This window comes from Thrips palmi, unplaced genomic scaffold, assembly GCF_012932325.1.
Source record: "Thrips palmi isolate BJ-2018 unplaced genomic scaffold, TpBJ-2018v1 HiC_scaffold_2, whole genome shotgun sequence".
Taxonomy (NCBI): Eukaryota; Metazoa; Arthropoda; class Insecta; order Thysanoptera; family Thripidae; genus Thrips; species Thrips palmi.
In genome coordinates, this window is record NW_023144629.1 from 2,001,957 (window position 1) to 2,019,667 (window position 17,711).

Below are 17,711 nucleotides of genomic sequence, written 5' to 3' on the forward strand. Positions count from 1 at the left end.
CGCCCCTCGCTCCCCCCTTCCCTGCACGTCCTTGCAGCGACAGGGGCTCCCCGCCTGCAACCTACACTGCAGCGCGGCAGCGTTCGACAAACCACCTGCCGCGTGCTGCACCAGCCGCACCTGTCTCACGTCGACCCTCTGCGGGTAATTGGTTCACGGAGAAAGGTGGAGGAAGAAAGACCAGCTCGACTGAAATGTATTTTTATTGGTACATGACGCATTTACCACAGCATAGTTTAACATGAAATGGAAGAAGAAAATAAATATTTTATAGTTTTGATATGTACATTTAATTGGAATATGCAAAAATCTTCTTTCAGGCAGGCTGATCACTTTCCGCTCGATCATCGTCACTTTCTTCCGTACTGACTTGTTCAAATCCACGTCGACTATGTGAGGCCAACAACTGCCCCAAATTGAATCCGTCATTTGGGATTGAAGGGTACGCTGTGCGCAAAAGACCAATCATTTGAAGCTCAAGATCTTCATTACACAGGCCCACTTAAGAAACATACAAAAAATCTTGCAAAAAATTAACAACAGTTTCAAGCTTAAAAATTATTCTACAAGAAAATGTCATTTCCCATTTATCACCACACACAAAAATACAAATAATATGATTTAAATCTAGTCATGCAGGCACAATTCATTACACATACTGTAGAATGTAAAAATTGGATTGAGCACCAGCAGTTACAGTACAATGAACTAATTATTGCTGCAGCATATACAAAGAGGCAGTTTTGTGCGGATAAAATCAAAATCATGCAAACTGCATACAAATCAGAGACAACGCCTTTATTTCATTCATAGGAAGAAAAAGAATAGAACATGACATTTATATGTATAACTAGGAGCACACCAGTATTTATTTTTTTTTTTAAGAGAAAATACATCAATGATGTCATGAGTTGTTTGTAAAACCCCAAGTAGAAATGCATTTCATCACAGCCAACGGAACAATAAAAGCCATAATATAAGCTACTTACCCTTAATAATTCAGACTTATCACAGAAAATACCTCTTGGTTTTATAATGGACGGAAAACGAAGAAAGTTCAACAACTGGCTTTTCCCAGACAAAACAAAAAGCAAGTAAAATAAACCATTAAGTCAAGCATAGTGGAAGGAATGTCTCCATATTTTATGGTACAAATTACACATCAATCTAAAACATCAAGTAAATAAAAAAATCTATAAAATACAAAACAGATCTAAAAATTCAGTCTAGGTAATCTAAATTGAAGTACACATTTTCTTAAAATGTTCACATTGTCAAAGCAAGCAACGCCACAACATTTACAGCCAACAGACCACTACAGCAAAACAACAAAATAAAAATGATACACAATAAGCAATTTCTCTTCATGAGGTAAGTTCTACTTTTAGTCTCAACGTTCAGTCATCATCATCGTGCATTAAGCTGCTCCTCTCATAGATAGGTTCTGTTAAGTCAAACTCTAAAACTGGCGGCCTACCTCTTCGTCTTGTGCGCATGTACCATACAATTCCACTTCCTGTCACACAAAATAGAATGACCATCAGTGAAGTAACTGCTACTAGAGGAGTAGTCATAGCTTTGGCAAATGAAGAATTGGCCATGAGGTTAAGTCCCACTGGTAGTACAGAGGATGAATTTGTGGCTTCAATAGCTGTAGAAGGAAAACAAAATTAGGACTTTTAAAAAACATAAATTTTTTATATTGGTGACAGAATGAATACTTGCATTTAGCAGTGGGTTGTGATGAGATTGCTAAGGTTGATGGCTGGTTAGGACCAGGAGAAGCAGATTGATTGGTACTTATTGTTGAAATTGTCTTCTCTGAGTTTTCAGAACCTGCAACAAAAATTAGACACAGTTATTAAAAATTGTACACGTGTATACCAACTGACCAATTCAAGAAGAGGAAGGAAAGATACCTTTGTGGACAAATTTCAGGACCCGGTGAGGGTCTAACTGAACAACATACACACTTTCACCATCAGGAGACACAGCAATGTCATGGGGGTTTGACAGCTGGGAATCTCCAGCTTGAAATGTAGAAACAAGGCTCAAGTCATTTGCATTGACAACAAAGCCCTGCACGGCCTTTCCCGCGCTGTCAAATTCAGGACCATTTACCAAGTAGAATAGTCCACCTTTAGATAAAAGACATATTTAAGTACACCATTTACATGTGAAAATAGGCAGTACGACTAATAAATATTGTGAAAGGAACGGTGAAAAACTACCTTTAGTTGGAGTATAATCAAGACTGAAAAGCCGAGATCCAAATAAATCATGTGATATTTCATAAACAAATGTTCCATTGTGAGAATAGAAACATAGTGCTCGTCCATTTTCACGATCTGCAGCACAAACCAAATTGCGATCCTCGGCAAGAGTCAAAGCATGAGGAATGTTGAATTGGTATGGCCCAGGTTTATGTCCTTGGGTACCTAGGAATGAAAAAATTGAAAATTTTAATACAACCTTCCTCCTTTCAGTTAGGAATAAGTTCAAATAATGACAATCATCATCTTACCTGAAAATGAACTTCTACCTAAAGTCATCAACCTAACACCTTCCTTATTGAATTTAATGATACGTGAATTACAGTACCCATCAGACACAAAGAAATCACCGTTCCTTAAAACAGCTACTGCGCTAGGTTTGCAGAAATGGGTATCATCTTTCCCATTGACAAAACGCTCTCCTTTCACAATCAATGGTTCTGTTACTTTCTCATTTAAAACAGCCAGTGAAGGGAATTTAAATATTTGATGAAGGGCGACGTCCGTTACCCATAGATTGTCTTCATGGTCAATTGTTAACCCGTGAGGCATATAAAATCTGTAAGATAATAAGATATATTAATAGAAGCAATATAAAACTCGAATGATGGCACATTAGAAATATTTGTAACCATTCTCACTTACAGTCCCTTTCCCCAACTTTTAAGAACCTTTCCTGACTGTGGGTCCAGTACAACAACTGTATCTTCATTCACTGGACCGTCTTCTTTTCTTTGATAGTTATCGTAACCATCAAAGGTTCCTCCACCCCACACATGACTTCCGCGGTGGAAAACAACAACCTGTCCATGGCCATCAACTGTAACTGCAGCCACTTGTCCAAATTTGACACTGGGATCTGGCCATGATGATGAGAATGTCAAATCTAAAAATACAAAAGTACAATTAGGTCCATTCAAAGAATTGTTTCCAGTTAATCGAAAACTTGAACACATACCAACGTCAGCGGCATTCAAGGAGCCTACAGCTGGACGTCGACGCAATGGTGCAGTGTTTGAGGCTGGTGAACCCCCTGCACCAGGAAAAGGGTCAGCCTTGGTATCCCACATAGAGGCTGACGAGACCCTTCCCACAGCAAGGAAAACAAAAAACGCCCACATCGTACTGAAAGATCAAAAAGAAAAACAGATCCATTTGAGAACGACATAATTTGATGCAAACGTGTCTCGCAATCCTCCGTGCCTCCACCTCCTTACGAAGTCAAATAACTCACAAACTTGAGTGTAACTACGGGCGAAATGCAGCTTCTTGGCCAGGAAATTCATCTACATGGTAGCATAACCCAACAGCAGCAGCAGCAGCTTGGTGCACTTTGTTGCTTTACGCGGAGGCCCCCATCAAGGCAGCAGCAAGCCAGGGTCGGAATTTCGTCAAAGCAGCAAGCGGCGATTCAGGAAAACGAATCTTCAGATACAAACAGCGACGCAGACAGTTTTTGTCGCTTATTTTTCAGCTGTCTTGTTGACAGGTGGGTGTTTAGGCTGCTGCGCTGCGGTCTGCGGTGTTGACTCGGTTGGCAGAGCCTATTCGCAGAGCACTAGCACTATTCGCAGGACGATGCACTGCGGACAGCGACATGCAGCATGGCTATGTTTAGCCTCATGACGGCATGGGACCCGGCTCGACACGCGGTGGTCTTGTTTTCTGTTTGCCTGGTTGACCTCGACCTTGATCTCTATTTCTTTGACAACTTTGTGGGCCTCGGCGGTTCGGATATCAGTCCGAACCACACCACGAAGGGAGACGTGCATCGCCGCTTGGTCCATTCAACCTCGTCCTCGTCTCACAAAGAAATTAGCATCCTCCGGCGAAGCGAACCCACGAGCCACGTGTTTGCGTAGTGAACCGCTACACCATTTCCAGAGGTAGTGTCTGATTCTCATTCATTTTCAAAGTTTTGCAACCGTCCGTTCGCCACTTGCTGTAGCGCGTTCTCGCTCTCGCGCCGCCTGGACCTCCCTCCCTTCCCCCCCCCCCCCCCCCCCCCCGCCCTACCCCTCGCCCCTGTCGCCAGTGCCCCTGTTTATTTTGGAAATGGTGTGCTCCCCGCTGCAGGCTGCAGGTCAGGGAAGGCATGTCGTCTGCTAACGGCCAGGGAATCGCCCACGGCGTCGAGGTGATGCGCGCCGCCAAGGCTGCCGTGCGGACGGCCATCGAGTCCAGGCTGGCCGGCATGACGACGGAGAACAAGGCGGAGCAGTCGCAGCAAGTGCTCCGGAAGGTGAGGACAAGGAGTGGCCAGGCCGCAAACAGAAACAGGGACGTTGCCCACGGAGCGCCTGCGCGCTGCAGGGATACTGTCCCGTTACGCCTGCGCGCCGCCGCGTTGCCTGCCTCCACGGCGCTCACCTCGCGCCGCGCGCCGACACTGAGGAGCGACTCCGAGGGGCGGTTTGTCGCTGTCTCCCTCGCACCCTTATGGAGCGCCCCGTGAGTGCGACAGAGACAGACAGCGATTCCTCTGGCGCGCGCGAACATGTTGGCTTTGCTCTGCCGCAGCTCCTGCAGCACCCCAGCTACGTCCGCAGCACGTCCGTGGCCGTGTTCCTGAGCACGGCGGCCGAGGTGGACACGCGGCCCGTGCTGGCGGCGCTCTTCTCGTCCGGCAAGGCGTGCTTCGTGCCGCGCTACGCGTACGGCAAGGCGGCCAAGGAGCGCACCGCCAAGGGGCTGCCCGGCATGGAGATGGTGCTGCTCAGGGACATGCAGGACTTCGAGGCGCTGCCCACCACGCCCTGGGGCATCCCGCAGCCCGCCATGGACGAGCCCCGCCACCAGCCCGGCCAAGGAGGTTTGCCATTGTCCTGTACTTCCAGCGTATCCCTCCTCAGCCGCCCCTCGCCGTCCTTTATTTCGTCCAGGAAGTCGGTCCCTCTCGACGGCGAGCACCCTCCACGCCGTCGCGGCTTAGCGACGCCCCCCATCCCCTTACCGGCGCGCCAACCCACCGCCCCACCTCCCCACTCGACCCATCTTCACGAGTCAAGTAGTGCAGTTGGTACAGTCTGACGCAAAAACGCCGGCGGTGACGCCTGACCGAACACGGCTTGCCCTTGCCCGCAGGTCTGCCGCCGCTGGACCTCGTCCTCATGCCCGGGGTGGGCTTCACGACGAGGGGGGACCGCCTCGGCCACGGCATGGGCTTCTACGACAAGTTCCTGGCCGCGCTGCCGGCGCCCAAGCCCGCCACCATCGCCCTGGCCTTCCGCGAGCAGGTCGTGGACGAGCTGCCCACCACGGACCGCGACTACACCGTCGACGCCGTGCTCACGGCCGACTAGCGGGCCCGGGTTAAATTAAATAAATTTTTTGTGCTTTTCTGTTAGTGAGTGTGTCTGAGTCGTGATTTTCCCCCACCCCCATTTTGAAGGCCCGCCGTTCAAGGATAATGGAACATGGATTTAAAAAAACTGCAATGAGCACAGAGGAAGTCGCACGTGTACATATATTTCCAAATCAAACAGGATATCTTTTTTCATACACTCACAAAAATACATATACATGTCTCAAAGAAAAACCGTTCTGGACATTCTCACAAAAATTTCTGTGTTTTCGATATTTTTGATATTTCCTCCTCGGCACGATGACGGCAGTGGTCGTGACTGCAGTGAAGGCGATGCCGGGGCGATGCTTGCTGAGTCGTATCTGTGTGGCACTCACACGCCCAGGGAGGCTTCCAAGAAGCCTTGGCGTGTGAAAGTGCCAATAAGATTCGCCCCAAAGTCTTCTCTTAAACTTGCTTGCTGCTTTTTGCGTCTCTTTTTTTTTGTGGTGGCAGCTGGCGCTGAAATGAGACTGACCGCGCGACACCGCGTCGCACGAGGACGCTAAAATGAGGGCTGCCGGAAAAAAGGAAACCGCCTGAAGAAGATAATTACTTTTTGTCAGAGTAGACTGTTCGCCCTCATTTTGACGTCGTCGTGGCCTGATCGTGACCGGCACTGGCGAGCTGGCGTGAAACGGACGTGGCGTCGTCGCGGACACGTCGCGGACGTGCAGGCCGGGCCGCACCGCCCCGCGGCAGGCGGGGAGCCGGCGGCGGACATTGGGGAACACCGCTCCCCGAACCTCCCGCAGGGCAGGGCAGAGCCGCGCGGCGTCCAGCGGCGAGCGTCGTCGTCGTCCTGGTCGTCCTCGGCGAGCTGCAAGGGCTGCAAGTTCTACGGGACTGGGCGGGGCGGGACCATGCCACACTGCACTACGGTCACTACGGTCTAGAGGCGGAAGCAAGCAAGGCGTGCGGGACGGCGGCCTGCTTGGCCTGCTCGACGGCCTACTCGGTGTTACTCACGGCGGCGAGTGGCGTGGAATGGCGCGGCAGCGGCCAGCGCGGCCAGCGCGCACGTGTGACTAAGGTCGGCCTGCCCACAGTTACCACCGTGAACCCGCTTTTGTGGCAAACGTCGGACAAAATCGGATCGACAGGGTAATTGTGGTTGGCGTCTCTTGCGGACTAAAGGGGCTAGCGGGGCCGGCGGTTTGGCCGGCAGTTTGGCCCGGCCCGGCTCCCGACGACTGACTGCTGCAGCAGTGCTGGCTGTTGAAGAGGCTATGAACGACAGCTAGCCATCTAACACAGAACAACTACGGACACAGCTACGGTTTGATTTGGAATTTCGGAAAGAGGAGACTCAACACAGAGCCCTACGCTAGGAACATGTATAGCCGTCTGCATGCATTTGTCTGCAAACAACGCCATGCCATCTATGATCCTGTCAATCAGGTCCAACGTGTGCTGGACGGGGCTTCATTCGCACCGCGCGGTGACCAGGCTGATGCTGATGAACCCGCAATAAGTGCTAGAAGTTAGCACCGTTTTGAATGAGAATGTGGGTCCGGAGGGGGAAGTACCGTGCCGGGCACTCGCCAGCACTCCCCAGCTAGGCGCTGCGCGGTGCTGCGGCAATGACTGCGCTTACAGAGGGTGTCGCGGCTGCAACCCTTTAGCGTGCAGGGCCCCGCAGAGATGGCGCCAGCGTCGCCGCGCGCCCTCGGGGCTGGTCGCCGCAATCCGCCGCCAGAGGGCGCAGGTGGCGCCATGGAACACAGGGCCGGGCTGCGGGCTGGGCCGGGCCCACAGGGCTCTAGCCGCTCTAGCCCAGCTGACCTTGGGGTAGGCTTATCCAGTGGCGCAGTACGCCACGCCGCGCCACGCCGCGCCACGCCGCGCCACGCCGCGCCACGCCGCGCTTTCGGCAGGGATCGAAGACCATCAGTCGATCCACGTCAATCCCACCCTTGCGTGGCGCGGCACGGCGCGGCACGGCGCGGCACGCGGATCGCGGGGACGGCGGCGGCATGCACGGCGCGGCGGCGAACGCGGAGCAGGCCGGCGAGAGCGGCACGGCGGCGATAAGCGGTTGCCAGGCCCCCGGCAGCCCCAAGCAAGCCCCAGGCAAGCACGGTGGCGAGGCCGCGCGAGAGGTTAGGCGCGCGGATACGGCGTGCTGGCGTGCTGGCGCGACGGGCCCGGGCTGGCGGCCACGCCGAGCAAAGCTGCTCGTCGGCGGGGGCCTCTGTGCGTGCTGCGTGCTCGCGGTGCTGGTACTCACTCCCTGGCCCTAGAGGCCATCCGGCTGGACGGACGACGGCGAGGTGGCGGCGTGGACGGCGCGGCCTGTACGTCCTTGCGCCGCGCCGTCCGAGTCACTGCTGCGCGCTGCCGCGGCCAGAGTACGGAGTACGGGTCACCCCCTCGCACCACCCCGTACACCCGGCCCACCCCCGTGGAGGGCGCGTGCAGCGACGCTGGCGCCCTCGGTGGCGACCCGGCGAACGAGGCGGCGGGCCAGGGGGGTGCGCGTCGCGGGGTGCGCCTTGGGGGTCGCGCCTCCCTACCCCCGCTCGCTGCGCCTAGGCTGCGCCGGGCACGCCGGGCGGGCTAAAGGGGCTCTAGGTGGCCGTGCATGGGAGTGCCGGAGTGCCAGACGGGCTCGATAGCGGAGGCGGGCGTCCGGGGCGGCGGCCCGGTTGGGGCACCCCCACACGGCGTGCCGGCGGGGCGGTGCCCTGTTTGGCGGTTTCGCACGCGGCCTTCCCCGGCCGCCCTGCGCCTTTAGCCCTGCCGCGTAAACTGGCGACAGAAGGGCTCCGCGAATCCACGAACCACTGGTTCGGGTTCGGGTCGGGGGTCGCCGTCCTTGTCCTGCGGGCTCGGCGGTCGGCGCTCGCCCATACCTCTCGGCTGACTCAATCGCGCACCGCACGTGGAAGGAACTACCCCTTACGAGCAGAGAGGCAGGGGGACGCAGGCGATGTTCCAAGTCGCTCTGCGGGGTCGCTTTATCACGCCGCGGGTTCCGACTCGGGGTGTCTGGGACGTGGAGGCCGTGCCTGCCGTGCCGGAGGGCTCGCCATTAGTGGGGCCTCGTTCACCCCCGTCCCTTCGGCCCCCTTGGAGTCGCGTGAAGGGCCTGGAAGGGCCTGGAAGGGCCCTCGAGCCCCGGCCGCGCCTTTTCCCTCGCGCTATGCATCCCCCCCCCCCAGCCCTCCGCGGAGTCATTCCCCACCGCCGCCGCGCCGCGCTACACTGCCGGCACACACGTGACACCCGTGAGCGCGGCCGCCACACCTGCGATTCCGATTAATTAGATCGAGACGCGATCAATAGACGCGGCGGCCGCGGGAGGCGACGGCACTGCGGCGCGCGGCGGCGTGGCGAGGCGTGGCGTCCCACACACTACGAGGGGTGTCCCCCTTCCCACCCCGCCCCGCGCGCCACGGTCTGCTGAATAACCCAAGGCGTCCATCACTCCGCTGCTCGGAGTCGAACCCCCAACCCCCAACCCCCTACACCCAACACCAACCCCGATCCCCGCGGCTGGCCGACGGCTGGCCGCGAGCGTGGCTCTACACGCCCCACCTCGTCTGTGTCTGACCGACCAGCACCGACCAGACCGATTCCGAAAGCCCGTTTCGTCGCTCTGTTTGTCTCACACTCATCGGACGTCCCGCATAGGTGCAAGAGAGACAGAGCGACGAAAATGACTCTCGGAATCAGTCGGTCGGCCCTACCCGGCGGCGCCGCGGGCAGGGTGTTGGGGATGCGACTCGCATTAGACCAAGTGTCTCCACTGCATGGGGCTTCCCCGAGGGTGCCCGCGGGGCCAAGGGCCGTCCACTGCTGTCCCTCCATCCAGGCTCACAGCGCTCACTTGGCTCCTGGCCCCACGTCAATAAGAAGAGAAACACCGCTTTTGCTTGGAAAAATAAAATTGCTTTGGACGAACCGCCGAGCGCCGCCAAATCCTCTTTCCCTTCCTCTGAACTCCGTGTCGCCCTTTTCCCTTCGACCGGGGCGCGGTGCCGGACTCATGTTTTCCACTTTTAAAAGTAATTGCTGGTAATGGCGGGTAAAGGACTTTTCGCGCCTTCGCGTGCACAGAAGCCTCAGAGCACTACAGTAATTCTCTATATTGCTTCGCGATAGAGTAGTACAGTAGCGCCACTGCCGGGCCACTGCGCGTGGCGGGCGAGTATCCCGACCATCGCAGGGGCTCGGCCGGCGGGGCGGCGGACTGGAGTGAATGCTTTCGGAATAATAGAGGGCGCGTAAGCCTCATCCATTATTCCAACTGAAAAAAAAAGAGAGAGAAAAAACAGGGCAATGCTTCAAAATACTTTTTATTTTTATTTTTTTTTTGAATGAAAATTCGCACATACACTTATGTGAGGTAGAAAAATAAATAGTTCATAAAAATTAATTAACAGTCTTTCAAGAAATTATTGATCTGAAACTGTGTACATTTCTCCAGCCTTTTAAGTAGTGTGATTTCATTGAGCACTTTAAATCTTCTTGGGAGTCGCAACCAAAACATTTTTGTGGTTGAAGAAACAGAATTGAGACATAAAGCACTTTGAGGGGGAGTTATACATTATTTGCTAAAAATGACATAACAGTTTTCACAGCCTCAGTTCTAATCTTGGCTGCGGCCTTTGACGAGTCACGCTTTCTTTTTACATGGTGACAACATTTTTACTGTATTATCACATATGTGTCCAAAGGAGAAAAAAAAATAGGAGGAAAGAAGAAGCTGGGACTTAAAAGAGATTAGAAAATTTCACCTAATATGCAAACGTGTAAAAATACAGTAAACGTGTTGCCTTTACTATTGCATGCTTGCCCAGCCGTATTGAGTTTGAATTAACCAAGAGCATCGGAAAATATTCACAGATTAATAAATTAAATCTACCATCTTACTACGCTGTATATACAATGATTGATACATTACATATTTACAAACTGGAATTATCACAAGAAGGTTAAACTAAGAAATACATTGGGTCTTGACAGTCTCTTAAAATACTGATATTAACCCTTAAGAATTGAAAAAAAGTGGTCTAAACTAAAATGAAAAAGTTAAGTCTTTGATTAGCCATCTTTGGTTCAAGCTCAGTGCCTAGTCATAGTGAAAAATTTAAGTGGCACTGATAAACAAGAAGTAAAAACTAGGAGTCCACCATCCTAATTTTTAACAACAATGAATGAAGTTTGACACAAACTTTAAAATATCAAGCCAGATGTAGGTTTTGATTACAGTTTGCCTTATGAAATTATTTTTAAAGTCCACACATACCTATCCAAACTCTTAATAGAACTAATAGAGCGGTTGATTGGGCAAGGGTAAAACTCACGACTAGTCCTGATGACCCTCCACTAAACAAGTGCTGTTGGTCAAGATCTTCTCGGAACTCATGGCACTGTGACAATCGTTGCTCAGAATCCTCTAGGAATGCAGTAATGTTCTCCAATTTAAAAACATCTGCAGGCTGGAAAAGAAAATTTTCTAATTAATAGAAGCTTTCAGGAATTCCAATTCTCTGTATTTTAAATCAATTTACACTCACCACGGCCAATTGATCATCTTGAAGCCTACAGAAAGCCATGTGACTTCCACTTAGAACTTCTTCCAAGTTTGCTGTGAAATCAGGCTCAGTCCAAGGCAGTGCCAACAGATGTTCTGTGAAAGTCCGGTTCCTAAACTGAGCAGGTTCTCGAATAACTAGATCAGCGAAGAGGCCGCCAGGGCCTGCTCCTGCACCCTCAGGATCACCTTCTCCCTCAATTGTGAAGTCCTTGGCAGCTTTGAGTGCGAGAATGGCTCTCTGGTTTGCTTCATCGTCCCATTCATCCCCCACTGGAGCATCAAAGACGCTGGGTGTTGGCGTAGTAGTTGTTTTAAACGATTTGACAAGCTGACGTAGCTTTTCTTCATCACTAGCTCTGAAGGTTAAAATAGTTTGAGAATTAGATATGCCTGTTTTGATTTATAAGCCAAATAGAAGAAAACATATCACATAAAAAATATACTTGCCCATTGTCGGGGGAACCTGTTTTGAGGAACAGCCTCTCAACAGCAGGCATGTCAACACCATAAAACTGTTGAACGTCTAGAGTTGAGAAAAAGTACTCCACAGGAGTCATTGAATGGCAAGCAGCAAGGGGAGTTCTGGGGTAGTGAAGTGCAAAGGAAAGGCACATTTCTTGTTTGGTCGAGTAACCACCATAAGTGGGATAAGTTCTGTTGATTGTCTTGTACACACATTCTGTGACTAGCTCATCTCCTGGCAAAACCGTGACTTCCCTGGGTAGACGTCGGGATTGTTGGTAATTGAAGTCATAATGTTTATCCTGTAACAATTAATTTTGTTTGACTCATAAGAAAAGGGTTCACAGCATTTAATTTTCAATTTTTTTGTAGAAGCCTGATGACTTACCTGTGCTATCCTAGGAAGTTCTTGTCCATTCCTCAGATGTCTCAGTTCCATCTGGCTTCCTGCCATGTGTGAGTGGAGAACAACTGAGATAACTTTGATTCCCTCACTCGGCAGCAACTGGAAAAATAAAGTACAAACCAATGACAAAATATCTCCACCTGTGATTTTTTTCTTTACCTCAGAAAATAGGACTTACCTTCTTTGAACACGCTGACGGGCAGTAACCAAATGTTCTGTAAGCTGGTTGCTGTGGAGGGATCATGTGCAAAGGAGATACTGCAATCCCAGTAGATAATATTCCAGCATCATTTGGACGCAAGTTTGGGGTGTAGTATATTTTAAGGCCAGAGTTATCACGTACTGTAATATGAAAAACAAAGATAAAAAATAAGCTTATGGTACCAAAAAAAATTAATCTAAGATTGAAGGGACAAACTTAAAAGAAACCTACGTCTTTTGAGAGAAGGGTTGTCATAGTGAACTTCTAACATGAAGTATGTAGATCTATGACCTTCTCCAAGAGGTATTCCAACATGTTCTGGAAATATCTCACCTAAAACAGAAAAAAAAAACATTTTTTTTTAAATTCACATTACAACCAGTTTAAATAAAAGGAAGTTGATAGAAAACTATTTTGGCACATTTACCTTGAGACCCAACAGCCCAAGCGACAATAGGAGTGAGACATGAATCCCATTCTGGGGGCATTGCGGGCGAATAGCAAGCCGCACCCCGTTCTTTAGACGCCCTTTCGAGCAGTGGAATCTGTCGCGACTTGGGTGCACACTCGTACAGCAGCATGTGGTGGACGTGACGAAGGGAATCCGCAGAAATAATCGGCTCATACTAAGGACCAAAAAATATTGGGGATGTTAATTTAGGCCTAAAAAAAGGTCATCAATTTGATGAAATTAAGACACTTCTTTGCTCCTCACCCCAAGCATATGGTGTTTCCTTGTAAGTCCAGGGACTTTAAAAATCCTGCACCAGTATACTGTGTCCATGTTGTCAGGCACGATGAACTAATGAAAGAAGTACAACAATTAAAATAAACAAAACAGCCCAAAAGTCAATTGTGTTCTAGAAATGTGGTCTTGTTTTTACCTCTTCTTGCCTGACATCCCAACTGTAGATCTCACTTCCCTGGGGCTGCAGGCTCACAGGAGGCCCCCTCAGATGCAAAGAGTGGCTTCCACGGTTGTGCGCTCCGTGCCACACCAGTCCCGACACACCAACTATGTCGTCAATCACTGGGTCACTCTCCCCCATTGCCCAGATAACGCGGATGGTGTCTTCCTGTAACAGGGTAGAGTGAAGTGTAAGAGAGACGTCCTAAGAATGATGCGAAAGATAAAGTGCGAGCCGGAGACGACAACCCACCCCGAGGACCATGTCGTTGTGGTCACACGTGTCCCAGGCCCTGCGGAAGCGCAGGGACGTGTGCGTGCCGTTCTGCTTGCCGTACAGCAGCTTGACGTCCTCCTGCTCGTCCAGGATCGGCGCCGCGTTCGACGTCGCGTGGCAGTCCTGCAACAGGGGAGACAGAACACGGCGCGGTCAGCCTCATCCTCGCTACGCGTCGCCGAGTGGCTTTGAACGGCGCGCGCCGGCGGTGCACTTCCTGTCGGCTGCAGCGCAGATACCCCACGCGTCAGCCGCCTGCTTCCGAAAGCACCTTTCGAACCTCTCGTCGCTCTGTCCCTGTCGCACTCACGGGTCGCCCCGCGGAGTGGCGGGAGAGACAGAGCGACGAATCGATCCTTTGGAATCAGGCGGCAGGGGGCGATGCACTTCCCAGAGGATGCAGGGCAGATACTCCGCGCGCCAGGGACCGGCGCAGAGTATCGGCAGTTATCGGCGGCCCCCAACCCCCTCAACCCAGCGCCCCAACCCAGCGCCCCAACCCCAGGCGCACTTTGGCGATACCCCTCCGCTGCGCTCACGAGGCAGGCGGACTCGATGTGACGTCACAAAAGGATGCAAGGACGCCAGAGGACGCCCGCCCACGCCTCGCAATCTCCGAGGAAGGACACGACACACTCGATGCGGGAAATTGGACCCGGCAGCTGCAGTCAAAAGGGGGGGGGGGGCTGAAAAACAAAAACAGTGCACGGCATGGCATGCCAGGGCGTCCTTCAGAGCCCTGGGGGGTGTGGTGTTGTCTGTCTATGCGCCCCACCGCTACGCACCGCGCACGTGCCCCGCGGCGGAAGGGAGCGATGTGGGGGGGGGGGGGGAGGCGAGGGTGCAGCTGCACAGCCCGCAGGCCCGCCGGGCAGATGTCGGGCCTTGAGCTTGAGGTGGCGGAGGTGGAGGCGGAGGAGGGGGCCAGGTTGCCGGCACGCGTGCGCTAGCGTGCGCCGGAAGCAGGCTCCCCACCTCCACCCCGACCCCCTCGACCACCTCGACCTGCCCACGCGTCCTGGCGTCCTGGCGGAGGCGAGGAGGAGCGGGCGGGGCGGGCGCGGGGCCCGGCTGCCCCGGCCAACCGTTTCGCTTCGTAAAATCGAATGACGTATGTGCCGGCAAACTTATTCGAGGAAAGGCAAGGGGGTGGAGGGGGGCGCAGTCTCGTCGGATTTGTTGGGGCTGGTCGTCTCTCGTCTCGTCAAGGGGCTCCTGTTGCACCTTGTCCGCCCGTCGGTCGTCGGTCGGGCCGTGGGGCCGCCGTGGGGCCACGCGCATCAAAGGGGCACCAAGGGGCGGAGCGCGGAGCGGACGGATTGAGCCTCCTGTTGCTCCTGGGACTGTCTGTCTGACTGCCGGGGTGGGCGCGGGACCGGGACGCGGCGGGACGCGGCGGGACGGGGCGCCCAGATGCAGATGGGGTGGGCCGCCGCGGCCCAGCCGCCCGGGCCTGGCGTGATTAGCACTCAATCAAAGCGGGGAGGCGCTGAAGCAGGCTGGAGGGTGCAGTCTGCAGTGCAGGCCCGCGTCGCGCCAACGCGGCCTACTCAAACACGGCGGGCCGCTCCCCATCCCTCCGTCGCAATGGCTCGGAAGCTGATAAGAATAACGGGCGACCGGTTCCCATTCATCGGCACTCTCTCATTTCTTACTTTTTCCTCGAGCCTTCCGCTCTGGAACGCAACAGATTCGCGGGCCGGGTACACTGTAACTGTAAAGCCGCCGCCGAGCCGCCATTCACCGGGCGGGCGCGGCTCGCGGGGGGCGGAGGGGGCGCGGAGGGGGCGCGGAGGGGGGCGCGGAGGGGGCGCGGAGGGGGGCGCGGAGGGGGGCGCGGAGGGGGGCGCGGAGGGGGGCGCGGAGGGGGGCGCGGAGGGGGGCGCGGAGGGGGGCGCGGAGGGGGGCGCGGAGGGGGGCGCGGAGGGGGGCCGCGGAGGGGGGCGCGGAGGGGGGCGCGGAGGGGGGCGCGGAGGGGGCCGCGGAGGGGGCGCGGAGGGGGGCGCGGAGGGGGGCGCGGAGGGGGGCGCGGAGGGGGGCGCGGCCGCCAAGCCGCCTCTGCGGTGCACTCGCGCTCGCGGCTCGCGGGCAGGGCAGCCCAGGCGGCCGGACAACGTCAAGCCGGACTAGACCGCTACGCCGTCATGCCGTTTGTCAAGCTTGGGCCGCGCAGCAAGGCGCAGCCGGCCCCGCACCAAAGAGCGAGTCAGCTGACCGGCGGCCGGCGCGCTGGCCACACGAAGCAAGGCACCAGTGCTCTACCCACCAGCAGGTGCGGCCTCCCGGACGCGTCGTCCACCCAGGCGACGATGATGTCGGCGCCGGCCATGGCGCCGTTGTTGGAGAAGCCCAGGCCGACGTAGCCCCTGGTGGGGGCGTCCAGCTGGAACAGGATGTCGCGCTCGCGGGGGCGCCAACTCAGCCGCACCCCGCCGGCCAGGCCGCCGGCCAGGGCGTTGCTGCCGCGGACGTTGCGGCCGGCGTCCAGCTGGGTGCTGTGTGTCCAGGCCTGCTCGCGGTGCACCACGCCGCCGTGGGGGCCTCCATGGACGGTGCCGAAGGGCAGCAACAGCAGCGCGAGCAGCAGCATGTCAACGCATAGTCGCACAACACGGGCAGACGCGAAGCGCGGGGCGAACCGCGAAGCACGACGACAAAGACAGCGGACACGTCGGGCAAGTCGGGCACGAGGAGCGTTGAGGTTCCTCAGCACGCGCAGCACGCAGGCTCAAACAGGACTGCCTGGCTGCCTGGCCTGGTGGCTGGCTGGCTGGCTGCCGCCAGTCCCGCCTGCCGGCTGCAGCCGCGCCAGCTGCCCCACCCCGCCCCGCCACCAATAACCGCCAGCCTCCAGCACGGCGGCACGGCGGCACGGCGGCGGCACGGCCAGGACTGTGACCTGGCGGCAAGCCGAGGCTGGCAGCCTGCGGAGCGAGCGGCACGAGGCTCTCCATGCAAGTCCTGGCCCTGTACCCCTCCGCCCCCCGCCTCGCCCCGCCCCCGCTACCGCTCCGGTCTACTGTCTGTCTGCCTGCAGCACCCCTTCCCCTCCCCGCCCCTCGTCCTGGCCGCGAGCCGCGAGCAACAGCCGGCTGCCGCACGCTGCCGCGAGGACGCGGCCGTCAGCGCCGCGTCGCGACCGCGTCGCGTCGCACCCCATGCTGGTCATGCTGGTCCCAAAACAGTCCTCCGGCCCGCACGCGCTAAAGCCCCAGCGCCCAGCGACCCCAGCACGCGCAACGGGCGGCATCAATGGAGGAGCCGGGGAGTATGGCGGCAGAGTTCCACCCAGGAAATTTCACTCATCGCTGTCCTCGTCTGTCTCGCTCGCATCGTGGAATCGGTCTTCTCCTGGCCTGGAGATCCCCCCGCGTCCTGGCGACGACGACCGCTGTACTCTGTTCGCGGAAATGCAGCAGGTCAGGTCATGCCAGCCGACCCCGACGTGTGGGCGGTGGACAGAAGTTATATTGCGAAACGGGAGACCCGTCAATTTGGCGCGAATTCCCGGACGCCAGAGTGGCTTGTGTGAGTGTGAGTCACGTAGGCTGGGTGTGGCCGCCTAGAGCCTAGAGCGACGACGAAACGAAACGACGGGGCGACGGTTACTGAATGGCACCGGCGGCGGTCCGGCCCGGCGGTCTCGCCTCGTTCTTGTTCTTTCCTGTACTTGTTCCGCTCCCCTCCTGTTCCGCGCGCACCTCACCCTCCTCACCTTCCTCGCCTCGCACACGGAGCATGGAGCGGCGCACAGTGGGCCAGAGGACCGGTGGAGGCGGCCAAAACTCTAGACACGTTTTCAGCTCCAGAGTCGCTAAACTGGACTCGAACCGAACGTGTGACCCCACCAATGGATTGCTCTCCGAACGAGGAACCCATTGGTGGGGTCACACGTTAGATTCGAGTCCCATTTAGCGACTCTGGAGCTCAAAACGCGTCTAGAGTTTTGGCCGCCTCCACCGGTCCTCTGGCCCACTGTGCGGCGTGGCGGCGAGCGTGCCCGCGGGAGGGGTGCGCGGCTCAGCGGCTCAGCGGATCAGTCGTGTGGCGGCGCGCCCGCGCCCCGACTGTCCCCGACTGTCCTGACCTGACCCTGACCGTCGCCAGTTTCGGCGGAAGCGGAGACGATCGGCAAAACGGAAAAAGGAATCAAAGGGAAAGGGCAGGTCAGGGCCAACGTCTTCTGCCTCTGGCGAGGAGCGGTTCCGAAGGCATCGTCGCTCCGTCTCTGTCCCACTCGTGAGGCGGGTTGGGTCTGCGAGAGAGAGACACTGCGAGGTAACACCCCTCCGGAAT

At 55.6% G+C, this 17,711-nt stretch overlaps 3 protein-coding genes across 3 annotated transcripts; 1 reads left to right on the forward strand and 2 right to left on the reverse strand.

Moving 5' to 3' along the window:
- Positions 1–185: 185 nt before the first annotated feature.
- Positions 186–3,876, reverse strand: LOC117647089 (peptidyl-alpha-hydroxyglycine alpha-amidating lyase 1). The gene is made up of 9 exons (XM_034388604.1): positions 3,508–3,876; positions 3,232–3,398; positions 2,919–3,159; positions 2,525–2,832; positions 2,232–2,438; positions 1,920–2,138; positions 1,726–1,836; positions 1,478–1,651; positions 186–447 (listed from the first exon to the last, which is right to left on the reverse strand). Exons 2-9 carry the CDS (start codon positions 3,392–3,394, stop codon positions 317–319), a joined length of 1,554 nt encoding a protein of 517 aa, XP_034244495.1. The 5' UTR covers positions 3,395–3,398; positions 3,508–3,876; the 3' UTR covers positions 186–316.
- A 34-nt stretch (positions 3,877–3,910) lies between these two features.
- On the forward strand, positions 3,911–5,619 carry LOC117647090 (5-formyltetrahydrofolate cyclo-ligase). Its single transcript, XM_034388605.1, has 4 exons — positions 3,911–4,159; positions 4,350–4,515; positions 4,794–5,085; positions 5,358–5,619. The coding sequence occupies exons 2-4, from the start codon at positions 4,369–4,371 to the stop codon at positions 5,573–5,575; spliced, it is 657 nt and encodes a 218-aa protein (XP_034244496.1). The 5' UTR covers positions 3,911–4,159; positions 4,350–4,368; the 3' UTR covers positions 5,576–5,619.
- A 4,285-nt stretch (positions 5,620–9,904) lies between these two features.
- LOC117647295 (MOXD1 homolog 1) lies at positions 9,905–16,143 on the reverse strand. Its single transcript, XM_034388999.1, has 11 exons — positions 15,682–16,143; positions 13,392–13,538; positions 13,116–13,307; positions 12,947–13,033; positions 12,659–12,857; positions 12,463–12,564; positions 12,208–12,371; positions 12,012–12,128; positions 11,609–11,925; positions 11,142–11,517; positions 9,905–11,063 (listed from the first exon to the last, which is right to left on the reverse strand). Exons 1-11 carry the CDS (start codon positions 16,003–16,005, stop codon positions 10,854–10,856), a joined length of 2,235 nt encoding a protein of 744 aa, XP_034244890.1. The 5' UTR covers positions 16,006–16,143; the 3' UTR covers positions 9,905–10,853.
- Positions 16,144–17,711: the final 1,568 nt, after the last annotated feature.

Bases quoted from the DNA above. Each gene is read 5' to 3' on its own strand.
- LOC117647089 (XM_034388604.1), bottom strand. From the start codon at position 3,394: ATGTGGGCGTTTTTTGTTTTCCTTGCTGTGGGAAGGGTCTCGTCAGCC. The intron at 2,139-2,231 runs GTAGTTTTTCAC...TTTTATCTAAAG, and splicing joins TGATTATACTCCAACTAAAG to GTGGACTATTCTACTTGGTA. The intron at 448-1,477 runs GTAGGCCGCCAG...TTTTGCGCACAG, and splicing joins CATGCGCACAAGACGAAGAG to CGTACCCTTCAATCCCAAAT.
- LOC117647090 (XM_034388605.1), top strand. From the start codon at position 4,369: ATGTCGTCTGCTAACGGCCAGGGAATCGCCCACGGCGTCGAGGTGATG. The intron at 4,516-4,793 runs GTGAGGACAAGG...GCTCTGCCGCAG, and splicing joins CGCAGCAAGTGCTCCGGAAG to CTCCTGCAGCACCCCAGCTA. The intron at 5,086-5,357 runs GTTTGCCATTGT...CCTTGCCCGCAG, and splicing joins CCACCAGCCCGGCCAAGGAG to GTCTGCCGCCGCTGGACCTC.
- LOC117647295 (XM_034388999.1), bottom strand. From the start codon at position 16,005: ATGCTGCTGCTCGCGCTGCTGTTGCTGCCCTTCGGCACCGTCCATGGA. The intron at 12,858-12,946 runs GTGAGGAGCAAA...TTTGGTCCTTAG, and splicing joins GGAAACACCATATGCTTGGG to TATGAGCCGATTATTTCTGC. The intron at 11,518-11,608 runs GCAAGTATATTT...TTTAACCTTCAG, and splicing joins ACAGGTTCCCCCGACAATGG to AGCTAGTGATGAAGAAAAGC.